At 37.7% G+C, this 27785-nt stretch overlaps 1 protein-coding gene across 3 annotated transcripts in view; it reads left to right on the forward strand.

The window, feature by feature from the left end:
- Window positions 1-3328: 3328 nt before the first annotated feature.
- Window positions 3329-27785, forward strand: part of rbfox3b (RNA binding fox-1 homolog 3b) — a 245994-nt gene continuing 221537 nt past the window's right edge. For 2 of the 3 annotated variants that reach the window (XM_059561859.1, XM_059561902.1), the window contains exon 1: window positions 10118-10235. Coding sequence is in view for 1 of the 3 variants with exons in the window: in XM_059561849.1 (XP_059417832.1) it covers window positions 3340-3467; window positions 10129-10231 (231 nt within the window). In the remaining 2 variants the exon portion in view is untranslated. Of the gene's footprint in view, window positions 3468-10117; window positions 10236-27785 lie in introns of those variants that run through there. The other variant, XM_059561849.1, reaches the window with a different exon arrangement.

The raw sequence follows: 27785 nt of genomic DNA on the forward strand, positions 1-27785 counted from the left end.
TTCTACTAGTTGCCAAGCAACGTTTCTCATTTTTGTTTACAGTGCTTTAAATTGAAGCACTAAAATAACCCAAACGAAATAAATTAAAAATAAATAAATAAATAAAATATGTCTATGGTAAAGCGTTATCATAATGCAAGTAACGTATTTTTTTTGTCATCACCCATCGATTATTTAATATAATAATAATTATTATTAACAAATAAATTCAATTTTGTATTATGATGATGATGATTATTAATAAATTATAATGGATCATTATAAAATAAATAAATAAATAAAACCAATATAAAAGATGTGCCAGCTGAGAAACTGGCATTGATGATGGGGAATGCAAACAGAGAGCTAGACAGAGATACAATAGATGGTTCATGATCAGATCTGAAATGAATCATTGCTGAATTTCGTTTGAGACGGTTAATTAATGGCATTAATAGATGAGAGACACTTGAGCTCACTTGTAACACGTCTGTAATTAGTGTCTGTGATCACTTGTCTGTTTCTCACACATCCACAGAGACACAACGCCGCTGGAGTTACACTGAGTGTGTTTAGATGGACGACAAAACCACATTTAAAAAGCATTTACATTCATGCATTTAGCAGACACTTCTGTCCAAAACCAAGCTGAGGGAAATCATTTATGTGTGTAAAAGAATTGGTGTAAAATTGTGCATTTGAACAAATTCACTTTAGCAATGTACCCTTCTAATAATAATTTAAATACATATATAGATGATGATGAGTATTAGTAGTAGTATTGTTGTTGTTAATAATAATAATAATAATATTATTAATGTTTAAATTCAAATTATTATACAAGTTCAATAGATCTGAGAGGGATTTTACTCATTTGAAAGACAAGACACCAATGATCTTTAATTAATTATATTAATAACACTGAATTAATAATACCGTTTGATTAATTATTAATGCAATTACTAATTTTAACTATGGATTATTATTTTAAATGAAATGTATTATTTATAATTAATTTATTGATATTATTATTATTATTATTATTATGACGATGATGATGATGATGATGATTCAGTTTTAATAATTAGACAAGTCAGAAAAAGATTTTAACAATTTGAATAGCATATTATTATCAATACAACAGAAATGAAATATAAGACACCAGTTGTAGTTAATTACACTAAATTAATTAAGTTTAATACATTATTATTATTCGTTTTAACCATTACATAAAAAGTTGATAAAGTATTAATTATTTAAATATAATTAAATCTTGAATTATACACAATTATTATTAATATTATTATTAGACAGGTCCAATAGGTTGGAGAATGTTTTCACTATAATTTCAATGACTTTATACTTTTGCAACAGAAATAAAAGATAAATATAAAAGACACCAGTGATCGATGATTAATTTGATTAATTACATTTCAATTTGATTAATCATTAATGTATTCAATTGATGCGCAGGCAGTGCAGACACACATATTTAATCTTCACAGACGGACAGAGAATGCTGGAAACATTCAGACAGATCCCAGCATCAGACATTAACTCCTGAAATAGACATCTCTGTCCTGATGGAGCGCTGGACCGCAGGCTCTTACACCTGAGAGAGAGTTCGCAGACAGCACTAGACAGACAAAAATGACAAAAACACACAACGAAAGTAAAAAAATAAATAAAGATTGTTGTCTATATTTACATTTTTATTTAGTTTCATATATATTTATTAGATATTTTAAATTATTCATATTTTGTAATTAAACTAAAAGAAAAAAAAGACAATTAAAATGTGTTTTTTATATTTCAGATTTTATTTAAACTATGTTAAATGGTTTTAGTTTTAGTTAACATAATAATTCTGCTTCTCATGGAATATTTGTTACACTTGATGTTTTTTTTTGAAGCTGTAATTAAAAGAAAGATTACTGAAATATGTTTTATGATAAAATACTTAACATTTTTTATTTAATGTATTTCTTGCCATGTCCTGTTTGTGAAATTTACTAGCGATTTCTGATTGACAGTGGTTTCTTACACCATTTTTTTTTCAGTGATTAACACTGTCAATAGACCACACAAACAATCTTTTGAGAAGAAGTGTGGAGTGATCTTGCAGCTGTAGATTTGGGTGAGGAGTTCTTTGAGAAGTCGAGAAACATGAGAATGATGTGCTGAACTGCAGAAGAGCCCTGTGTGTGTGTGTGTGTGTGTGTGACACAGACAGACAGACGTTAGCTGCAGGGCACATCCAGTGTTCCTCGGTGAGCGAGGCAGTCGACAGGTTCACAGCTTCCAGCCCGAGGCCTCGCCAGAGTCTCGTCAGTAATTACTTCCCATGTCACTCTACGACACGTCAACCTCCACCAGCTAAACCCGGCCTGAACCAACCTAAACCAGCCACCACCAATTCAAGCCAGCCTCAGTCCACTTCCAGCGCTCTCAAATGAGCTTTTTCTTCCAGTTCCAGTTCCAGTTTATTATTATTATAAAAAATTTTACATGATGTTTTAGTCAAAATTTTGTATGTGATTTTAATCATTTTATTCATTTTCTTTTCAATATCCATTTTAGAACACTCTGTATTTCAAGTTTTTAAAATATTTTTTTTTCCAAAATTATTTTAAGTTTAATTTTAAATAAAATAGTTTTTACTATTTCATTTTGAAAGAGCTTTTATTTGTATTTTTCTCAGTTTATTATATATATATATATATACACACACACACACACACACACACACACACACACACACACACAAACACAGTCAAAAGTTTGGGATCAGAACGATTTACATTGAAAATACATTGAAAAAATTTAATATTGTAAAATATTATGATGATGTAAAATAAATTTTTTATATTTTATATACATTCAAATCTAATTTAATCCTGTGATCAAAGCTGAATTTCCATCAGCCATTCCTCCAGTCTTCAGTGTCACATGATCCTTCAGAAATTAGTCTGATATGCTGAGTTATTATTAGAATTTTCAATGTCGGCAACAGTTGTGCTGCCAAATATTTTTGGGTAAACTGCAATAAAAGTTAAGTTAAAAAATAACAGCATTTATTCAAAATGTAAATCTTTTCTAACAATATAAATCTTTGCTATCACTTCTTAACAATTTAAGACATCCTTGCTGAATAAGTTTTTATTTTTTTTTTAGAAAAAAAAAGAAAGAATAAAAATGTACTGACCCCATCCGGTCACAGATTGAACTCTCTTTTGCCTTATTGATGCGAGAATGATCTTCAGTCTGTCATTGGGCCTCTCTTTCTTCATGCAGATGCATTGTGGGTAATTTAAGAATGATTCCAATACAACACTGCACCAAATATTTCACATTTCAGAAATGGGAAGTCGAGTCTGTCTGAGTTTATATCCGTCTGGTTTACTAACATGTATGTGTGTGTATGTGTGTGTGTGTGTGTTTTCTCGCTGTGTTCTTGCCGCAGGCTGGCTGACTCGGCTGAGAAAGAGGTAAATGCCAAGCGAGTGTGTTTGCAGACATGCATATGTTTGTTCAGGTGTGTGTGTGAATGGATGAGTCCTTCCGGGAGCTCCAGCTGATGAATCACAGGTTATTTCATTGTTCTCGGATCATAACACACCTCTAATTGGCAGTTCTTCTTTTTAATTGAATTTGGAGCCATTTAGGATGATAACACGGGTGTGTGTGTGTGTGTGTGCGTGCGATCGGGAATCTCACATCCTCTTTCACACTGCTTTATCTCTCTTTTAAAGGGATCTCCGGTTAGTTTGACAACTTAGCCTTATTGGGTTAGCGATACCATTTGCGCCACAAACGTGATATAATAACACACCCGATGTTTACGTTGTAGCGAGATATTTTTAAATAAAGTTTTTACCTGTAAGCCGCCATTGTTGTTTTTACCCATTGCATTCTGGGCCGTGACGTAGAATGGTCCCAGGCCCAGCGCGCTACAAACACAAGGCGCGTAAGCGAAATGTCTGCCGTTCACCCTTTTCAGTTTGAGCCTGAACGTGTCGCAAATACGGAGGAAGGTTCACAGGATGATAATAATCTCATAGCCGTAGGTGAGGATGAGCAGGAAGAGAGAGTAGGGCACACGCATTGGTGTGGTTGTGGCAATTGTTTACCGATGCTTACTGAGAGGGAGAGTGTTTGCTGTAAGGAACTCCACTTCATATCAGCAGCAGTCCAGGGTAAGGTAGCAGCTAGCTAGCTAGGGAAGCTATATTGGCCTGAAGAATTTTGAAGTAATCTACCACAGTAAATGCATATTATAGCCTAAGAACAGGGTACTTGTTTGCAGATTTACCATGCATCATTGCCCATCCTAATTTTGAGGCAGTTTGTCTCAATCCAGATGTACTGTGGGCTGCCCTCGTCAGTCTCCATGACAGATGGAGCGCTGGTTTACCCAGCCGCGATGCAGTTACTAACAGGCAGGTCTAACATGAACATATTTGTTTAGAATTATATAACATGTTATTTCTTGATAACAGACCGCTGCGAAGTATAACACACCATTGCCATGAAAACAGCACATTGCTATGGACGCGGAACGGACTATTTTCTTTTGCGGAAGCAATGCAATCGTTTTAAATCAATAAACTCCCGTTTAAATTTATAATTTGTGTCAAATTATTTATTTATTTTGTAGGTAGCCATGTAATAAGCGGGATTATGTATAGCGAGGCGGTTGTTATAATTTGCGAATAACAACCCCTTCAGGCTGATTCAAGCTCCGCTTCGCGTCGGGGTTGTTATTCGCTATAAACCGCCTCGCTATACATAATACCTTACATAGTTTGGCCAACACTGAAAGTTTTTCCAGTAATAAAGCATTAGACAATAATACAGCGCAAACATTATTGGCTGGCATGTATTGGCTTGAGGCAAACCTTGATTCACCCTTTTATAACATTTAGTGTAAAATTTTGGCTTTAGGTCTTACAGATATTCTTCCTATCGCCAGTTTACATGGTGGATGCATGGCTGGCTGGGGAGAAGAGTCCGCAGAATCATTCCCTCATGTGCAGTGAACAAAATAAGAAATGTCTATCCCGAACCAAGTGGAGCCTATACAGGATTTGAACATGCAGACAATCAGGGAGAAGTAGAGGAGGCATGGAGGAATTTTTAACTATGCATAGACTGAACTTGCAAAAAACAAACTGCTAAAAATAATTCAAAATTAAAGCAGCTGAGCATTTAAACTACAATGGTGTGTTCATTGTGTATTATCAGAGGTGTCAAAAGTGCACACTTCCCATACTCAAAGTAGAAGTTTCCTGTGAAATGAAGAGAAATAATTTTCAAGACCAGAATTCCTTTGGGACCATCACAATTTATTCCCTATACAAAAGCAGGTGTGTGTGTATCAATCAGTAGCTCCCCCTCCCTCCAAGGTCCACACAATACTACAATAAAGCACAGTTATGTACATATTCACAGATTTAGATGTTTATACACCAACATATAATATACCAAGACACACCAAATCAAACTGTTGAACACAGTTGTTATGTACATATTTACAAGTTTAGATATTTATAAATACAGGTTTGCTTTCCTACATCACTGATAACTGAATAAACAAACACGTGCCAGAGATTCGCAGCTATTTAAAGCGTGAATTCTGAAATGATTGCAAAATGATCTGTGATCTTGACAGTGTCACCTGTGGAGCCATGATGTGTCTTTGGTTGAAACTCATGTCCACTGCCTGGTTTGGATCGAAATCAGAGGAGAGAACATCTTCCATCATGGCAGTCATGTAGCTGTAGTCCTTTTCTGTCATCACAGGTTTTGCTCTGAAGGTCTTGTGGACTTTGCTCCAAGCGATTTTGAATTTGGGTTCACCCACGCTCTCCCCATCTTGATAAACAGCCTATTCAAAAACAAAAAAGGCAAAATAACTTAATATCAGGTTATTGCATATTGCATTCTGTGACAAACTTTAAGAAATGTATGTATAGGAAAAGTGATGGTCACTTGGTGAAATAGACACTTGCACAATTATGCATGGAGTATTCATTAAGATTTTAAAACATTATTTTCTTTATTTATAAAAGTAAATATTTATGAAATAATTTTGTCTACCGTCACACCATCGGACAATTTTGAGATTTGGCTCAAAGTTGTAAAAAAATAACTTTGGTATTAAAACAACAAATTCATGTAAAACAAGAAAATGTGTAATCATTTACAGTATTATTAAAGGGATAGTCTGCCCAAAAATGAAAATACTGTAATCATTTACTCACCCTCAAGTTGTTTCAAACCTGTATGAATTTCTTTTTTCTGCTGAACACAAAAGAAGATATTTTGAAAAATGTCGGTAACCAGACAGTTGATGGACCCCATAGTAGGAAAACAAAATACTATGGAAGTCAATGGGGTCCATCAACTGTCTGGTTACCGACATTTTTCAAAATATCTTCTTTTGTGTTCAGCAGAAAAAAGAAATTCATACAGGTTTGAAACAACTTGAGGGTGAGTAAATGATGACAGAATTTTAATTTTTGGGCGAACTATCCCTTTAATGATGAAAATGTGAAAAAATATTTTTATCTTCTGTGACGGTGAAAAAGCCACGTCACGTCAACTACCCAAACATAGGGCGCTCACATGACGTTAAGCATTTTCTGGCGCGTAATGTGACGTTTGAGTACCTTAAACCCTGTTTCTCCTAGTTGACACAACAACACATAACCGCCGTTATCAGAAATCTCCACTTTGGCCGGAGTTTTTATAAATAATAGTTTTCTGTGATAAAAACGGTGTATTCGTGTAAATGAGAGGCCAAACCACAGGGAAATATCTGCGTCTTCCCTTCGTGTAAATGGGGCCACAGACTGATGTCACAATGCAAAATACTGTGCAATGAGTTGGAATGATCACTCACCTGTTCCTTGTTCACATTGTTGTTATGATCCAGGGCAGCAAGCATAGAGGCATGAACCATCACATCATATCCAAAATGCGTTCTCTTTGGGAGGTATTTCAGATACATGGAGTGATACACCTTAAACAAAATATAATTTGAAATGAGAACAATTACAATTGAATTACACTCTGCAATGGAAATCATGCCTACTTATAATATCTTATGTCTATACTTGATCATACCTCTAGTGTTGTTGTGTGGACGTGCTCCGTTAAGTGATCCAAGTCTTTTAAAAGCCGCTTGTCTGTCACAGTCTTCACAAGACTGTTGTGTGCAACAGATCCCGGCTTCAGCCACAGCTTTCCTCTTTGGACTGCCTCGTCAAGGGGCTCGTGTGGACATTTGTGGTAGTACCTGTTCCCAGGCCAATCATGACTGTTGGTAACATGGTGTACTATGGAGACCCACTTCTCTCTCAACAGTTCAGCATTACCCTCACATGTTTGTGCACACCACCACAAATGATTTATGATGGATGTTATCCACTCTGCCAGGCCTTCACATTCCTTTGTCTTTGCTGCCTTCGCTAATTTTTTTGATAGGCCTTTGGCCACATGCCATGGGTCAAATTGATGATGTTTTTCAGGATTGTTTACCCTCATTTCTTTCACAATTTGAGGGTGGCGGTCAGTGGAGATGGTGCTCACCTTAACTCCATTCTCTTCAATTGTTTGTAGAGCATCTTTGAAACCCTTGATCTCCATTGTGTTGGAGCTTGACACTTGGGTGCAACTTACAACTTTAAAGTCCACTACCTTCTCAGTCAGTGCATCCATAAAGGTGTACGTGCAGTATTTAGCTGAGTGACCAGGAGAGTCACACCGGCCATCTCCACAGAGCACAACTTCTTGCTGGTTCGTCATTGTGGTTAACACAGCACTCTGCTCTTTATTCCATGTTTTTTCAATCACAGGAAACATGTACCTCTTCCTCAGTGTTGCATATGTATCAGCACTTATTGTCTTCAGGTTCATATTGTTACAGAAGTGCTCAAATTTCGCAAAATGGATCCCACTGAAGAAGACTGACGCTGATAAGAGCAGGTTTCCTATTCCTTTGCAGTGTTTTCCAGGAGGCTGACTTTGCCATCTGTAACTGCAGCCATTAATGCATGTGAGTTCTAATGTCAATTGTGATCCATCATTGTGTAGCTCTCTCATATCTTCCTGAACAATAAGGGAGCCACACTTTGAACAATGTCGAAGCAATTGCTGTAACTGCTCCTCAAAAACTAGAAAAACTCTAGTGCTAATTCCTTCAACATGTGAATTAATTGAAGGTCGTGAGCCCTGTGTACTTTCACTTTGAGAGGACTCTGATGCACTTGCAGTGTAATCCGGATCAAATAGACTACGCTGTGACTGAGACAGATCGCTAGGTTCATTATCTGATAAGAACAGATCTTGAGAGTTGTCATCCTCCACTACCAACTCATGTTTACGTGCGTAACTACTATGGTCGGTCGCCGCCTGGTAGTGTGCGTCAGCTGGCCACTGTACAGCTGCATCCAACTGGTATAGGCCGAAATCTGTCTGAGTCTCTGCATTAACTTTAATCGGAGAACACTGGACGCTTTTATCTTCCATTACAGCCTCGATAAGTGCATGGTTGTCTGGTTCGACACGGTCCATGATTTCCTCTGCACAACTAGTGGAGACACAAGCGCTAGTGCTACTTAGCATGCTATCCAGCGTCTCTTGCCTTAGCCGTTTCTGTTCACGATTTACACTTGAAATACGCGGACGTTTAGCATTCTTGTGAGGAAAAATCGTGGGTATTGCATTCGGTTTAAGTACTCGCCTGTAACCACGAACCCCCATGAGCTCGTTCATCAGCTGTCGGCGATCAAAATCCTCAAATGAATCAGGGCTAAAGTGTCGAGAACAGAGCCGCGGGTAATTGGGGAGTTTCACTCGCCCACAAGCATCTTCCCATTGTTTTCTTCTCTTTGCATCAGAACTAGGAAAACAGTGGAAGGTCAAATCACCGCTCTCGTTTGTCTTCGAATGGGCATCACAACCAACAGCAACACAGTGTGGCATTTTATCTCTCTAGGTGTGTCCAACGGAACTGTAGAAGAAGAGTGTGTCGAACTGCCCGCGTTTTAGTTTGGCGCTCTGCCGTGCTCAGGACCGTCATGCGTCATCAACTATCAACGGCCCATAGTACAGAAAAGCTGAAAAAAGTAGTGATCGTGCTTTTTTATTTTTCTTAATCATGAACGCGTTTCATGTATTTTTAACTAAGCGCCTTACTTAGAAGGGGTATTGACATCATATCTAGACCAGTTTGGCAAACTAACCGGAGATCCTTTTAATGTCTTTTTCTGTCATTCTCTCTATACTCTTACTTTACGAAGTGATCAGAATCAGAATGCATGATCTAGATGCAGAACGCATCTAAATGCTAGAAAATCACAACATACTGTTCAGATGTTCAGAAATGTATACTTTTGTTTAGTAATGATGCATTTAACTGATGAAAAGAGACTGCAAAGAAATTAGTAGTGTTACAAAAGATTTCTGTTTCAAATAATGCTGATCTTTTGAACATTCCATTCATCAAATCATTCTGGAAAATGACATTTGTCAAGGATTCCACAAAAATATTTGGCAGCACAACATTAATAATAATCAGAAATGTATCTTGAGCAGCAAATCAGAATATCAGAGTGATTTCTGAAGGATCATGTGACACTGAAGACTGCAGTAATGATGCTGAAAATATAGCTTTACATCACAGAAATAAATTACACTTTACGATATATTCAAATCGAAAAGAGTTATTTAAAATAGTAATATTATTTCACAATATTAATGATTTTACTGTAAATTTTTAATTAAATAAATGCAGCCTTTGTGAGCTGAAGAGTCTTCTGTTACAAATCTTAGCGACCCCAAACTTTTGAACAGTAGAGTGTGTATATTGAATATATATCTTTTCTTCAGGTGATTTCAGAGCCAGAACTATTTGTTTCAGAATGTGTGCCTGCATCACCTCAAACATTACACTAACGTTCACTGATCTGTCTGACGTGAGATCATCTATCTCTCCATCTACACACACACTCCCTCTCATAGAGCAACAGACCAATCATTCTCTCTCTCTCTCTCTCTCTCTCTCTCTCTCTCTCTCTCTCTCTTCTTCCTTTCTCTCGTTCTCCCACACACGCTCTCTCATTCCCGTGCTGTCCTTGTTTCCAGACTGCCTTGTGTTTTCTGCAGCTCTTCATCAGAGGAAGAGGAGGAGGGAGATACCCTGCGGACGACTTCACTGAGGAGATTACACCCCTCACTCACACACACTGTGAGTACAGGAACCTCTTCATCACACACACATACACACACACACATGCTGACATGTGGAGCTCATTCCCGGAGGAAAACATTATTTCTCAAAGGTTTCCCCCTTCAAAGATCAGGAGCTTCAGTTTGAAGGAATAAAAAGAGTCTAGAGCTGTCAAATGATTGTGGTATATTTGATTTTGATGTTTGAGGTCATATCGAGATCTTTGACTTGATTGCAGACTTCGGTTTGAGATCTCTTCTGAAGCTTTAGAGGAGACACGTGTGAGATGTCTTTTTTTGTTAAGAGAAACAGCTTTCAACATTTAATGAATTTCTCTATATGTACATCTCATTATTTTCTCAGATGCTTCTCATAAAACCTGTCAGCTCAGGTTGCTTGATCTTGGAAATTTGATGAGAGATATTTGAATTATATTGAGGTCTCTGACTTTTGCTTACAGACTTTGGTGGTAAATCTGAGCGCAGCTTGAGACATTGTTGAGATCTCTTCTGAGGCAGAGATTACTAGGGTATATTAGAAACATCTGAGAAGCAGGTGACTTCTGCAAACATTTCCATTTAATCTGATTCAAATATAGGAGAAACAACTGAGACAATTAAGAGATCTTATTTACTCTCTTTCTTTCCAGTCTGAGTGTTTCTGGAATTTAAGAGATCACTGAGAAGATTGCCAGAGAAACATTTTATTGCTCATTTATGTCCTAGTGTTAGCTCAAATGTTCAAGTTCAAGTTCAAGTCTGCTTTATTGTCAATTTCCACATGTACAGTACATACATACAGAGAATCGAAATTGCGTTACTCTCAGACCCCGGTGCATACAGATAACATTAACATTAAAGCCTAAAAAATCTAGATCAAATATAAAATGTAGAAACAACTATACAATAAGGGAATGTAAAAAAAAAGGCATATAATAAAATTAAAAATAAAGTTAAATAAAGCAGCGCAAGGCAAATGACAGATATAGTGCAAATCAATGAAGTGAACAACAGTGCAGATAAAAGATTTAGTGCAAATAAAATCCCTTATTAAAAATATCTTATTAAGTCTGATTAAAGTGACAAGTGACAAAGGGTTCAAGAGCAGTTATTTTATTTAACTGACTGATGAGGTAGTGGAGTCTTTCGGCAGGACGCGTTGCAGGCGCCATACCACACAGTGATGCAGCTCGACAGGATGCTCTCGATGGTGCCTCTGTAGAAGGTGTACATGATGGGGGCCGGGGCTCTGGCTCTCCTCAGTTTGCGGAGGAAGTAGAGATGCTGTTGTGATTTCATGGCCAGTGCTGCGGTGTTTTCAGTCCAGGAGAGGTCCTCTGAGATGTGCACAACCAGGAACTTGGTGCTGCTCCTTCTCTCCACAGTCGCACCGTTGATGATCAGAGGAATGTGCTGAGTGTGTGCTCTCCTGAAGTCTACAACAATCTCCTTTGTCTTCTCCATGTTCAGAGAAAGATTGTTGTCACTGCACCACTTGGCCAGGCGGCTCACCTCACTCCTGTAGTTTGTCTCATCTTTGTTGCTAATGACACCCACCACAGTCGTGTCATCTGCAAACTTAATAAAGAGGTTGGAGTTGTGTGATGGTGTGCAGTCATGGGTCAGCAGAGTGAAGCGGAGGGGGCTCAGCACATATCCTTGGGGGGGCCCCAGTGTTCAATGTGATGGTGTTGGATGTGTAGCTGCCGACCTGTACTGCCTGAGGTCTTCCAGTCAGAAAGTCCAACAGCCAGTTGCACAGCGAAGTGTTGAATCCGAGCTGAATCAGTTTGTAAATGAGCTGTTGAGGGATGATTGTGTTGAATGCTGAACTGAAGTCAATGAACAGCATTCTGACATATGAGCCCTTTTTGTCCAGATGTGTGAGTGCTGAGTGGACGGCAGTGGCGATGGCATCATCGGTCGACCGGCTGGACCGATATGCAAACTGGAAGGGGTCCATGGAGGGGGGGGGGGGGGGGGGCAGACTTGCTGTGGTGCATGACTAGCCGTTCAAAGCACTTCATGAGGATGGGGGTAAGTGCAACAGGACGGTAGTCATTGAAGCAGGATGGAGATGGCTTCTTCGGAACTGGAATGATGGTGGTAGTTTTGAAACATGTGGGAACAACAGCCTGACTCAGTGAGATGTTGAAAATGTCTGTGAAGACATCAGTGAGTTCTGCTGCACAGTCTTCCAGTACACACCCAGGGATGTTGTCAGGACCCGGAGCTTTGCGTGCATTGATCCTGCTGAAGGATCTCCTCACGCTGTCTGGGGTCAGCGTCATCACCTGGTCACCAGGAGGAGGTGGAGTCTTCAGTGCAGTGGTGCTGTTTTGTTGCTCAAAGCGAGCGAAGAAGGTGTTCAGCTCGTTCAGCAGAGAGATGTTGTTGTCACAGGTCCGTGGTGGGGGCTTGTAGTCTGTAATGGTCTGTATCCCCTGCCACAGGTTCCTAGTGTTTCTGCTGTCGCTGAATTGATGAGCTATCCTCCTGGAGTGCTGTCTCTTAGCCTCTCTGATGCCAGGGGACAGGTTGGCCCTAGCTGTTCTCAGGCCCACCTCATCTCCAGCTCTGAAGGAAGCGTTCCGTGTCTTCAGGAGTCTGTAGACCTGCCCTGTCATCCATGGCTTCTGGTTGGCCCGGACAGTGATGGTTTTTGTGACCGTAACATCATCAACACACTTGTTGATGTAGGCAGTGACAGTCTCTGAGTACTCCTGGAGGTCAGTTGTGTTATTGCATGTGGCAGCCTGCTTAAACATGTCCCAGTCAGTTGTGTTGAAGCAGTCTTCAAGAACCTCTGATGATCCTTCTGGCCACACATTAATCTGTTTGTAAACTGGTTTCGCGGCTTTAATGAGTGGTCTGTATGCAGGCATTAGCATGACAGTGATGTGGTCTGAGGCTCCGAGGTGGGGGAGGGGGAGGGCTTTGTAAGCTCCTCTCTGTGTGGTGTAAACAAGGTCCAAAATGTTATTACCTCGTGTTGAAAAGTTAATGTGTTGGTGTATTTTTGGAAACACACTCTTTAGGTCAGCATGGTTGAAATCCCCAGCTATGATGAGAAAAGCATCGGGGTGTGCTGTCTGCTGCTCACTGATGTGCTGGTACAGTTCATTTAGTGCGTCGTTCCTGTTGCTGATGATGTTGAACGGGGCAATATACACCAAAATGAGCAGTATAGCAGTATATTCCCTCGGCAGATAGAACGGCCGGCACTTAATAATCATAAACTCCACCAGGGGTGAGCAGTGTTTGCAGATCACAACAGTATCGCGGCACCACGCGTCATTGATGTAAACACAAAGCCCGAGAGCTCTGTCCGCTCGATAGCACGTCAGCTGGTCGAGCTGAATAGTGCCGTCTGGAACGCTGTTGCTGAGCCATGTTTCCGTGAACACAAAAACACAACAGTCTCTTACAGTCCTCTGAGTTGAGCGTAGTAATCTAATGTAGTCCAGTTTATTGTCCAACGAGCGTACGTTAGCCAGTACGATGGTGGGGATAGATGGCTTGTGTGGGTTAGCCGTTAGCCTAGCCCGGATACCTCCGCGCTTACCCCTCTTCTGCTTCCTCTCACACCACTTGTGGCACCTCTGCTGTGGGCGAGATGCAGTAGTGGGGGTCGGTGATGTTGAAGGCCTCCGTAGCAGACCGAGATCCCGCAGCTGGAGTTTAACTGTAAAAATGCGGTTCTGCCGACATCGAGCAGAAACTCGCGACTGTATTTGCGCTTACAGACAGGTAGAAGCGACAATGACGTACACAAACACTGCGACTCACAAGACAAAAAAACACGAAAACGCCGTTCTGTCGGGACAGAGAGAAGACGCTGCGCCTGGACTCGCCGCCATCTTGGTTTCATCTAAAATCTTGGTTGCTCCTAAAATCTGTTGGGAGAAAGAACATTTTGGTAAATCTGAGCACAGTCTGAGACATTTTGGAGATCTATTTGTTGAACTCTAGAGGAGATGTATGAGATTACTGGGGTCCTTTTCTTAAGAGAAACATTTAAGAAGCAGGAGATTCAGTAAAAGTCTCCAGTTAATCTCATAGAAATATAATAGAAAAAAGAAAAAAACTGATTAAGACTGTTAAAACTTTAGTGGAGACACGTGAGATAACTGGGAATCTTTGTCAGGAGGAACGTATGATAATCAGGAGTGCTTTGCTCAAGTCTCAATTTAAACTCATTGAAATCTAGTAGAAACAATTGAGACATTAAATAAATCTAATTTGTTATTTTTCTTTGAAATGACAGTGTTTTTTATCTAATGATGAGATATCAGTAATCAGAGTATAAAGTTTTAATACTGATTTATGAGGTATGTCCCAGTATCATCTAAAATATTTCTCCTAAAATCTGTACGTAGACAGAAAATAGCCAGATTATGAGATCGTGATAGAATTTAATGAGAGATGTTGGTGTTTGCATTGGCTTTTGGAGACTTTGGTTTCTTGGCTAATCTGAGCACAGTTTGTTGAGATCTCTTCAGATGTTTCTCTTAAAATTATCTGGGAGAAAGAAAATATGGATAGCAGCCAGATTATTTGACCTTGAAAGATTTTGATGAGAAATGTTTGAATTCACACTGATATCTGTGACTTTTGAAGACTGACTTTGGTATCTGAGCACAGTTTGACAAATGGCTGAGATCTCTTTGAAAACTTTAGAGTAGATTGCTAGGGTCTTTTTGGCAGGAGAAACATCTGAGAAGAAGGTGACTTCAGCAAACGTCTCCATTTAATCTGATTGAGAAACAATTGAGAAATTAATTAGATCTCATTTGTGATTTTTCTTTCCAGTGTGTGTTTCTGGAACTTATGTTGCAAGACAGTGATCAGATTATTACTCAGTTATGTCTCAGCTCAAATATTTATTTCTTGACCTTGGTGTCTCTGAATATATGAGCACAGTTTGAGACACTATTGAGATCTCTACTTAAAACTCTAGATAAGATGTGTGAGATTATTGGAGTCTCTCTCTCTTTTTTTTTTTTGTCAGGAGAAACAACTGAGAAGCAGATGACTTTTGCATAGGTCTCGGTTTAATGTCACTGAGGTCTAGGAGAAACAATGACAGAGATCTACTTTCTCTTCTAGTTTGATTGTTTCTGGAAATTATGTTGCAAGACAGTGATCAGAGGAACATATTATTCCTCAGTTATGTCTCTGTATCAAACTCTGAAGATGTCTCTGTATCAAACTTTGAAGACTGACTAGTATCTTAGCAAATCTGGGCACAATATGAGACATTGTTGATATCTCTCTCTCTCTCTCTCTCTCTCTCTCTTTGCATTTCAGCAGCTTCTGTTGAGAGATCAGTTATCAGAGTTGTTCTTCATTTCTCAGTTCTTCTCAGATGTTTCTCCAAAAATCTACTGGAAGAGAGACACTATATATATTGCAGCCAAATTATTTAATATTGGGAGATTTTGATGAGAAATGTTTGAGTTTGTATTGAGATTTCTACATCCAGTTGTTTCCCATTTCGTCCCTTTGCCATTCAGAAGAAACACTTGAGATCTAATCTGATTTATCAGGATGTCTTAGTGCCTTATGTCTAGCGAACTCCTGAAGCTTAGTGGTTTCCCTCTTCGCTTTTATCTCTGTCTGATGAAAGCCGTGAGTTTGCTGAGTATCTGCTGACCTGTTTGCCGCCGGAGCTCGTGTTTCAGAAATGTGTAGCGTCTGTTCGCTGATCCTGTGAGATGCTGTGTTTGTCTCTCAGACAGATCGTAGCATCTCTGGAGGATAGTTGTAGAGTATTAAAGCGCTCTGTGCTGCTTTACACACCATCTGCTTCAAACTCACAGAGAAACAGAGAGCAGAAACAAGACGATATGAGAGAAAACATTCAATCGTTCAATGGTTATGTGCTGTTTAAAACAGACAGTGATGAAACGCAAAGGTCTGACCTTTATTGGGTTTATTTTTAGACAGGAATCTGAATGTCTCGTTACGGTGAAGCTTAATGACTGTTTCCAATGGCCCAGCCATTGACAGAAGACTTAATTTTGTGTTTGATATAAAGAGAAGCAGAGGAGGGGAGATAAAGCGAGACAAGAGAGGAGATGAGATCCATCAACTTCATGATTTCTCCGTCTCGCATGCAGGGGGGTTGAGCTGCTTATGGAAATATCAGGTGAAATTAAATTAGTCCTCTAGAAGGTATATTAAAGTTCTCCATCACAGAGGGGTGAGATGGTACTAGTGCTGGAGTGAGTGTCTCCTTCGCAGTTTTACACAGAGATGTGCGCGTACACACACACACACACACACACAGTGCAATTATTATTGTGTTGTGCATTATAACTGGATAACTGAATTGTGAATGTTATGCAGTGTTATTGGCTATTGGTTAAACTTATGTGGCTTTAGTGACATCGGGAAGAATGGGTTTCAGGGGAAATTTTTCATTTTGGAGGGGGAAAAAACATTAAATAATTTATTTAATAAATAAAGTTTTCATATACACCAAAGACTTTCATTGGGAAAATGGTGTTAATTCAACTGTAGCACAAAACATTTTATTGCATGACTCTCTGGTATTCTGGATTCCTATTGGTCAGTCTGCTGTCTCTAGTTTAGTTCAGACTATAGAGTTAAACAAAGTTTTGTCGACACATCTGCTATAGCTGTTAGTATCCCAGTGTGTTTCCTCTCTGGCATATTAATAACTGTGACTGGTTCTGTGATCTGTCAATTCCCATTTTGACGCAGAATAATTGTTGAGTTATTAAATTCATAAATGTTTATAGGAACCTGAGATTTCTCAAGAGATAAAAGTAGCAGAGAGAGAGTTTCACCTGTCAGCGAATACACTCATCACCTACGCCGCTGGAAATGAGATCAGTGCCTCTTCCTGACAGCAGCATTATAAAAACACAGACACGCCATCATTACATTCCCCTCCCACATGCACCGGTGTTACTGACTGCAGAAACACTGCCTTCATTACCAGCCCCATCACCCTGTGTTTACATTATCACAGCTGGACAACCTCAACTACACCTTACTGGGTCTAATGATGAAAATATACAACTTTTTTAATCTTTAATGAATCAAATTTAATTAGTTTCTAATTATTTTTTAAATAATATTTATTTGTATCCATTCAGTATTATATATATATATATATATATATATATATATATATATAGTATTATATATATATATATACACAGGTGCATCTCAATGAATTAGGCTGCTGTGGAAAAGTTAATTTATTTCAGTTATTCAACTCAAATTGTGAAACTTGTGTATCAAATAAATTCAGTGCACACAGACTGAAGTAGTTTAAGTCTTTGGTTATTTTAATTGTGATGATTTTGGCTGACATTTAACAAAAAATCTCAACCAATTAGAATATGGTGACATGCCAATCAGCTAATAAACTCAAAACACCTGCCAAGGTTTCCTGAGCCTTCAAAATGGTCTCTCAGTTTGGTGCACTAGGCTACACAATCATGGGGAAGACTGCTGATCTGACAGTTGTCCAGAAGACAATCATTGATACCCGTCACAAGGAGGGTAAGCCACAAACATTAATTGCCAAAGAAGCTGTTCACAGAGTGCTGTATCCAAGCATGTTAACAGAAAGTTGAGTGGAAGGAAAAAGTGTGGAAGAAAAAGATGCACAACCAACCGAGAGAACCATAGCCTTATGAGGATTGTCAAGAAAAATCAATTCAAGAATTTGAGTGAACTTCACAAGGAATGGACTGAGGCTGGGGTCAAGGCATACAGACATGTTAAGGAATTTGGCTACAGTTGTTGTATTCCTCTTGTTAAGCCACTCCTGAACCACAGACAAAGTCAGAGGGGTCTTACCTGAGCTAAGGAGAAGAAGAACTGATATATATATATATATATATATATATATATATATATATATATATATATATATATATATATATATATATATATATATATATATATATATATATTATTAATATTGTTATAATATTTGTATTATATTAATAGCAAATTAATGTAAGGTTAGTTGATGGTTGATGTTCATTCATTGTTTGATTACATTTTAGTGTCCATTAAATGGCGATTTAATTGAATATTTTATTAATATATAAATGCTTTTATTATTATTATTATTATTATTTTCTGATAAATCAAAGAATCAATACATTTGACTGACAGGCAGCTTATCTTAGTGCAGTTTCTGATCGTGATTATATTGAGCAAGCGCTGATGAAAACATTGTGTCTGAGTATGATTTCATGAATGTAAGGCCTCTCTGATCTCTGGAGAGCTTCGGGGACATATGATTCAGCGCTAATAGAAATAAGGCAGGTATCAGCAGAGCTGCTGGAGAAGTGGCTCTCATCCGTCCATTGTTTGCTAATTAGTCGTTTGGCAGCATCTCTTTGTGTTTGTGTTTTGAGTCAAATTCATCAACCCCTCAGCGAGCAGGTGTGTGTCTCTATCTCACTGTTTAGTTTTCTTCTCTCATCTCTCATGTTTGTCAGTGTGTGTCATTTACACACGCGACTGAAGTGCCAGCATACAGTCACATGCTGCGACCAGTTATTAACTCCTGCTTCCTCTTATATAATTCTTATGAATCTTATTGCCAACACACACCTATGTTAACATTTGTCACATTATGAGGAGAACCTTTCGGAATCTCACCACCTTTTTTCTGGACTGGTTGTTGGAGAAAAGCTGTAAAAAAGTTCATTTTTCTAAGGTCTGTGAATTTTCTGTGAATCTTCCTGCTTTGTTGTCTGCTGGTGGATCTCTATTCGGTACTGAAGTATCTGTAGTGCAGTAAGGCCTCAACATTAACGAGACAGAGAGAAATAGAGTCTGTCCTTAAGAAACATACACAGATCTGTGTAGTCTCTCCTCCTTCTCTCAGGCCTGTTGTTTGAATCTTATGTCACCTGTCTGTCTGTCCATCTGAACATCTGTCTGTTTTTAAACAGATCTGTAGACGAGTGTGTCCTTCTGTAAGAGATACATATCTGTAATAAAGTCTGTAACAGACTCTGTCTGGAAACTCTGTCTTGAGTGCTAATCGCTGTTCAGAGTGAAAGTCGACTACAGACTATAAGAGTGGAGTCCAAAAAAGAGACTGATACCAGCAGATAGAGAGAAAGAGTGAGAGACAAGCAGAGGAAAACCCACAAGGCTTTCCTCGGCTGACACTGTGGAAATGATGCATCACAGATTTCTCACACCTTATGCTGAGCTGAATCTGTTGTCTTATTCTCGAGCGCCAGCCCACAGTCAGATCAGAAACATTTAGTGGGCCTCCAGAGAGACAGACGGGCGGTTTCCTCTGACAGCGTCCCAGCAGGCCAACACATCCGAGCGTAAAGAACACATCTGAAGCCCGAGCCCCATCGTGACGTGGGAAACACTGGCGCGCCTCAGCGTTTATGCGGTATATTGCTTTGTAGTTTCCTGAAAGACGCAAACCTTGCGGGGGAAGAGAGTCGCGGCGCCTCTTGAACTCCTCTAATGAAGCACGCCGTCCCACGACGCACTGCGTTCACCTTTTAGAGGAAAAACGGATTGAGCCTGAAGGGGAATGTGACCTAGCTCAGATATCATTGGCGCATCTCAGCGGTGTTAAGATTGTCTCAATATCTGGTGAGGTGAGAATGAGACACTCATTTACGTTTACTCACCGTCATGTCAGTCCAAACCTGTATGTTTGACTTTGATCTTTGGACCAGACTGTAGGCCTATGCAACAAAAATGGATGGCGATCAGCTTTAAAACAGACTAAATAAGCATCATAATGTATCTTATGCACTGTATTGCAAGTCTTCTGAAGTCGTATGATAGGTCTGCATAAGGAACAGACCCGCAATGTATGCACTTCTGCTCAGTGAGCTGTATTTGTGACCCTGGAGCACAAAAGCAGTCATAAGTAGCACAGCTATATTTGTAGCAATAGCCAGAAATACATTGTATGGGTCAAAATTATCGATTTTTCTTTTATGACAAGAATCAGTAGGATAATAAGTAAAGATCATATTCCATGAATATATTTTGTAAATTTCATACAGTTAATATATCAACACTTAATTTTTTATTTATAATATGCATTGCTAAGAACGTCATTTGGACAACTTTAAAGACGATTTTCTTAGTATTTAGATTTTTTTTTTTTTAACCCTCAGATCCCAGATTTTCCAGATTTTTCCAGTTGTATCTCGGCCAAATATTGTCCTAACAAACCAAATAAGAATGGAAAGCTTATTTATTCAGCTTCTAGATAATGTATAAATGTCAATTATGACTGGTTTTGTGTCCAAGGTCAAATTTGTTTTATTAAAAGTACAATAAAAATAGATCAATTGTGAATTATCATTACAATATATATATATATATATATATATATATATATATATATATATATATATCAAAGCTGAATTTTTAGCATCATTACTCCAGTTTTCAGTGTCACATGATCCTTCAGAACTCATTCTAATTTACTGATTTGCTCCTCATAAAACATTTATTATTATCAATGTTGAAAACAGTTGTGCTGCTTCATATTTGTGTGGAAACTGTTATATATATATAAATATATATATAATATAATATATAAAGTTAAACTAAAACAAAACCCATAAAAAAGAAAGAAAGAAAATAAAACATAAAATATGAAATAAATAAAGCTAAAATAAAACCTAAAATTTTGTTTGAAATAAAGATTTTTATTTTTGATTTTGAAATAAAATCTGTTTAGACTTTTTATTGAAAAAAGTAAAAATACCAAAAATACAAAAACAACTAAATTAATTGATATCTACATATTTAAAAAAATAATAAAATGACAAAATACTAACATTTTAATATGCTATGTGCTAATAATGCTAGAAACATGCTAGAAATGGGCTTAATCATGTTAGCAACTGACAAAACTCAACAATTTAAAGGGGTGGTTGATTGCGATTTAACATTTTTAACATGAGTTAGTGTGTAATGTTGCTGTTTGAGCATAAACAGTAACTGTAAAGTTGCGGCGCTGCAAAGTTCAATGTAAATGGGGATATCATCTTTTAAAATTCTGAAAGTTAAATGCTTACAAAAATGGCTCACATGGTCTGCATCTCTCTCTCTCTCTCTCATTCAGATCATCAGCTCAGCTCCAACAATGAACAGTTCCATTTATACTAGGGGTGTAACGGTACGTGTATTCGTACCGGACCGTTTCGGTACAGGGCTTTCGGTACGGTGCACGTGTGTACCAAATGACCGAATGCAATATTTTGTGCGCGGAACATAGGTACATTTTCGTGTTTCCAGACGAACATATTGAGTGGCGGAAGTCTCTGCGTTCAGCGCAAATCCCGCCCTGCAGCTGATTCTAAGGCCGGTGACACACACTGTGTGGCGTGAGCGTGGCGTTTCTGCTGCGTGTCAGTTGTGTGACGGCTGCCTCGCGTTTTCTGTGTCTTTACACACCAGAATCGTGCCTGACTCGTGATGGCGCGCTGCTGCTACTGTAGGTGACATAGAGGGAGGCCGCTGAGGCGCCAACAGACCAGGATCTTGTCTTCATGACAACAATATCTATACTTCATGTTGAGCATAAATATAAAGCCTACTGATAAAGGACACCATCAACCGTATTGACGGCAAAATAGACTATGTATGACAGGTGTAATATGCCAGTGTGTCACCGGCCTAAGGTTTTCAAAAGGCATCACGCGAGTGTGAACATCACTACAACTAGGAAAAAACGATTGTAATTCAAACGCAGCTCCCGTCGGCATTTAAACAGACCTTTGCTCTTAATTCCGATCGGTCCAACGCTATAACGAAATCTGAGCAGGTCTAAAAACTGAAACTGTTGATGCTGCATTTTACACTTTGGAAAAGTTATATATATATATATTTTAAATATGAGCAGGCCTACAAGCTGGGATTGGTAATGCTGCACTGTAATCATAGTTATTTATATTTTTCATTATATTTTATTATATGATATTGGTTTGAAACTGAGAGTATTTTATTTAGTGGAGAACTTTGCAGCAGGATTTTATTTCTTATTCTTTTTAATTGTATATATTTTATTAAAAAGTATTTTTAAAAAGTGTAAACAAATTGTTAAAAAAAGTTTATAGTTATGAACAACCTGCAGTTTAATTTTTCCATTTCTTTCCCTTACTGTACCAAAAATGAACCGAACCGTGACTTTAAAACCGAGGTACATACCGAACCGTGATTTTTGCGTGCCGTTACACCCCTAATTTATACACTTATTTTCACCTAGCTATGAGAAGCATTACATGGACATGCGTGTGATTGACGCTTACTAGAGGCGGTTTAGCCAATCACAACACACTGGACCAGCTATCCAATCTGAGCCCACTCCATATTTATGAGGGAGGGGCTTCATAAAAGCAGAAAATGATCAATGCGTTTATAGGAGAAGGGACAGAACAGTGTGTTTTTTCTTTTTCTTTCTTTAACCGAAGCATTAACACGTTAGACTGCACCCCATAAACACAATCGAGCCTAGGAAAAAAAAAAAAAAAGTCAACTACCCTTTTCATGAAATTTGAGAACTAGAATGAAAATAAAAACAGAAAATGTAATTCAAAACAAATTCAAAATATGACTATGAACTATAATAGTATCTCAATGATAGTAAGCTGACACTGCATTGAATAAAGCAAACAGTTCATCGTACAGATTTCAAGTGACATAGGCCTATATTTTATGAGGCAATTTCATTTTGGCATGCACTGTCACTTTAAATATCTCATTGAGCATTCGGAAGCTTTGTACCTCTGTTTCTCCCTATAGTTTATGATTCCTCCCCCAATCTCTCTGACATTCCCATCAAAATATGATGTTGAGGTGATTTCATTCATCGTATGTGTGCGTTTGTTTTATGAGGAGGCCGCCTCGCTGTTCCACGACCTTCTGCTATAATGAAGAGAAAACAGGAGGATCTTTGCCTGCTTCGGTCACAGCGATATTGAGAATGAGTTTCATAAGATCTCAGTCAAGGCCTGCGGTGACCGAACACAATCACCTCCACTGACTGACCCTGGACCAGCCCATGATTTACTGCACCAGTCGTTGTGCTGCATTATTGAGGAACCAGGTGGATTATGGGATGTTATCGGTGGATCAAATGCCTTCAGAGCGGGACAGTAAGGGGCAGATCCTTGAATGCTTTCTTCATTTTCTGCACTTTTTCTGTCTGCTTTGTGTTGTCGATTGCTCAGCTTGAACAGTGCATCTCATTTTCATACTGTATTATTTCCTGCTAGCAGCAGCTATTTACCACAGTAACAACTCCAGATGAGGAGATGCCAAAAAACAGAAGTGTTGTTCGCTTCGCTCATATTTTCTTTGATTTTGCTACCAAAACTACAGATTGGTGCAATAATCATACAAACTCCCCTAAAACACCCACAAAATAATGTTTTGTGAAGTAGTAAGTAAAATTAACATTAGAAACGCTGTTATTAAATATGTTTAGTAATATAAATTATGGTATTTTAATGGTGGTATTTAGTGTAAATTTATCGGTTCAAATGCAGTTAGACTAATGTATATCCCAATTTTTCTTCAGCCAACAGAATATAAAATAAATGAGAAATTTATTGAAAATATTATAAAAAGATAAAATCAATATTATGCTGTCACAAAAACAAGTATCTCAACTCTTCAATGGAGGGGTTGCAATAAATGTTATTATACAAATTTGAGTATTTGTGAATGATTATAGAGATGAATGTTACATTTGCATTTTGTCTTGTATTAATAATAGTTGAAACTAAGTAAAACCAGGGAGAAAGAGCTGAGGCTCTATAATTTTTTATTTTACCTTTATTTACTTCAGGAGAGTTAACTTTGAGACTGCGTGTGGGAAAGAAAGCGCACGAGGTGAGACCACAACAATATTAAGAGTCTAAACATATACATTTTGACTATATTCATTACATACACAAATGTATTTTATATGTATTTAACTTTAAAATAAATAACAATATTTATTTATTGTTATATAACGATCTGCGTGACCCCATCATTGCATTCCTTTGATGACGTTCCAAGGTGTTCCAAATGAGCGATTATTGTCAGTGAAGTCCCCTTTAACGAATATCCCGTGCTAAGGGAGTAGGGAGCAGTGAACATTGCGTAGCGACCATGTCAATCAGAACGGACCTACAGAAATCATACAAAATCATACAAGTGAGGTTGTACGAGTGAAGTCGAATGCACCTGTACAAGTAAGCCACCTCATAAAATATGTAGGAACTGGCCATCACACTAGCCAAATAAACCAAAGTGCACTCAGAAGAGCAATGTTTCTTTCTAGTAAAAAAAAAGTATTTGGAAAAATAGCATTGCATTTATTGCTGACTTCATTTGGATAAAAGAAACAAAGCTGTGCTTCTCTAAGATGAAATGCACTTCTATTCACAAGCACAAATCTGTGAGACTCAGCTAGGGTCACACAGGTAAATGTATGCGTCACGTCTTTATTTAGCGGGAAAACCACAAAACAGTGGTTTAAATCAGATGCAGTATGCAAGGCGCACTTCGTGTCGAGTTTTTGAACTTTAGAGCGTTTGATACCTCAATGGAATGTTTTATCAAAACCATGGGCTCATCAGGAGGAGAAGCGAGTTGCGCCGACGCTCTTTGATGTGCTTCGTATCGTGACAACACTACGGGGACGCGGGCGATGTAAATAATTGATCAGAAACAAGGAGAGCTTTAATGGCGGCGCGTTCTCCCCGCGAGGAGTCGTCCTGAGAGAGTGTGCAGCGTCTGATGGCACGTGGTTTGATCTCAGACGCATGTGAGCAGAGAAACCTTAGTTAGGGAGAGTTTTGAGATGTTTGTTTATGATGCGATGGTGAGATCGGGTTAAAGGCCATTTGAACACTTCAGAAGTGCCCTCAAAATTGAGCTTGTGTGTAAATAATAATCCCACCCGAGATTTCACCAGTAACTAACCTAAAGCAGCTACGATATTAAAGGGGTCATAATATGATGCAATTTCAAGTTTTTCCTTTCTCTTTGGAGTATTACAAGCTGTTCGTCAAAGACTAAAGTCTCTTTCCTTATGAAAGTTAAGACTAATCTACTACCTCCTAAAACGCCTCGTTTAAACACTTAAACTAAGTAACTTGTCTACGTCACTATGTGGGAAGATTTGCATAATGCCAATCAAATGTTCACGCAAAGAAAGAAGGCATAACTTTGACTCTCGCTGTTGCCACCTGCGCCATGTTGTGAAGAGGTGAAAACGAAAATACTTTGTTTGGCCTTCCAAAAGAGGACACAACTAGAAATCAGTGGTTAAGTTGTATTTACAACACTGTTCCATACAGTGGAACAGTTCAACCCAAATATTTAGATTAATGCAATGCATTTTATTTTATTATTAAACAACGTGTTTCCTGATCCTGGCAGAGAAGACTACAATGCCGGCGCTTCTGACTCAAAGTCTGTAAGTACGTTTACATATGTAAAGGATTTGCCACTGATAATTCAAACGCTTAGAGGAGAAAAAATAATGTATAGTATGTGGAAAATAATGTATTTTTTTTTTTTTACCCTAAACCGAATTAACACATTTCATTACACCAAATACATGAAATAACATTATTTTTAGCAATATCATATGACCCCTTTAACAACATTTAGCAGCTCAGCTATTTTCAAACTGGCTTTAACACTAAAAAGCTATACTTTTGGGAAAAAAAAAACCTTTTTGACTAAGATGTCAAGAAGTGTTTGGATGTCTGACTATTCATGTTTCATTTTAATAGATATGTTCTTTTTGAAGCAATATTAAGAATATTTAGAAAAAGAGAATGTAACTGTGAATGTAAGCCTCTCAGAATTGAGAGGGGCATGTCAATCATCTTGCATATTTGGCTTTGCTGACGTCTGATTGGCTGGTGTGTCATTAGGGGGCTTTTTTATTTATTTATTTTTTAGATATACACGTTTAAAAAAATAAATTAAATAAAAAGTAATAAAAAAATACCACACTATTAGTTGCTTCGTTAAGTTTGGTTCAACCATAAGACACATAAATAAAATGACAATGAATATGATTAGCTTTTTGAAACCGTGTTATTTTTGCAATGGTTATGATAAAATGTTTTATTAACAGTTTGAATATTTGTATTTTATTTTATTTTACGTTTTGAAACTGAATATGATCGCATAAGTTGATATTTGGGCTATTGAAATCATAACATTTTATTTTAACTTGATTTGTTCAATTTGCTGTACAAAATTCAAAGATCGAGTCAGTAAAATACTGCAGTAGTTCTAAGTTCCGAATTTCTATATATTTTGCAGGATACACTACGAAGCATGTACTGTGCAGTGCACTCACAACCTCTGATTCAGTCAGGAAAGAAATCATTGTCAGAGTCATGTTAATAATTCATTACTATGAACCGTATTAATCTGTTAGTCTTGGTGTTAAGCAGGTGTGGAGCAGATGTTGAGGTTTCTGATTTCTAGTATGCGTGCTGTAAGTTCAGGAACTTCATACTCGTGTGTTTGGAGGTTGTGCGAGGAGCGCGAGGCCTTTAGCTCGTCTGCCAAGCTGAGATGACTCATTAGGATTATAAATAGTGTGTCACGTCTGTCATCATTTCAATCATGACTTAATGGGGTGAAACCTGGAGAAGGGCGTCTCTGACAAACACACACTGACATCATCTGAAGAAAGATCCATCAGGAAGTAAACAACAGCAGAAGCACACATCAGTCAGAAAGACAAAAGATTCTTATAAAAGCACAACAGAATCAGCAGGAAGGCTCCCATGCTGTTCAGAGAGATGAAACCGCCATCATTGAGACTCTGTTATCTGACCCAGACGTATTTAATAGGTGGGTATGAGATTAAACTGAAGCGTGTGCTGTGGACCTCACACAATCACTGCTGATCTTCTGTCATCTCAAGCGCTTTAGAGGGTTTGATAGCAGTTGATTTCTTCACACTGAGAATGTTCAGTGTTGTTTTAGTGTTATTTATTTACTATTACAGATTCTTCTTCTTATTATTATTATTATTTTAAATTAGGTTTTATTTTTATGTTTTCAGTTTTATTTTTTCATTTTAAGTTAAGTTAAGTTCATTTAAGTTTGTTTTGTCATTTATTTATTTTAAAACACTATTTAAATATTACTATTTTATTTTTTTCCATTGTTAGTGATTTTTTTTTAGTGATTTTTTTATATTTTAATTTTTAGTGCTGCTTAGGTAACACAAATTTTTATTTAAAGTTTTTCCATATTTTATTTTAGATATTAGTTTTTTTAACAAAAATATTTTAATATATTAAAATATATATAGTATAATTTATATACTGTTATAGTTATTCATATTTTAAATTTTCTATTAGCTTTTTATTAGCTATTTATATATATATATTTTTTCCCAGTTAGTAATTTTAGTGCTTCTGCTCAAACTTATTTCAGGTAGTTGCCAAGACATAATTTCTTATTTTCGTTTAATTTAAGTTTTTCATCTAATATTATATTAGCTATAATTCCTATGCACACACGAACATTTTTGTAATTTAATTGTTTTAGTT

This window comes from Carassius carassius, chromosome 1 (assembly GCF_963082965.1).
Source record: "Carassius carassius chromosome 1, fCarCar2.1, whole genome shotgun sequence".
NCBI classification, from domain to species: Eukaryota; Metazoa; Chordata; class Actinopteri; order Cypriniformes; family Cyprinidae; genus Carassius; species Carassius carassius.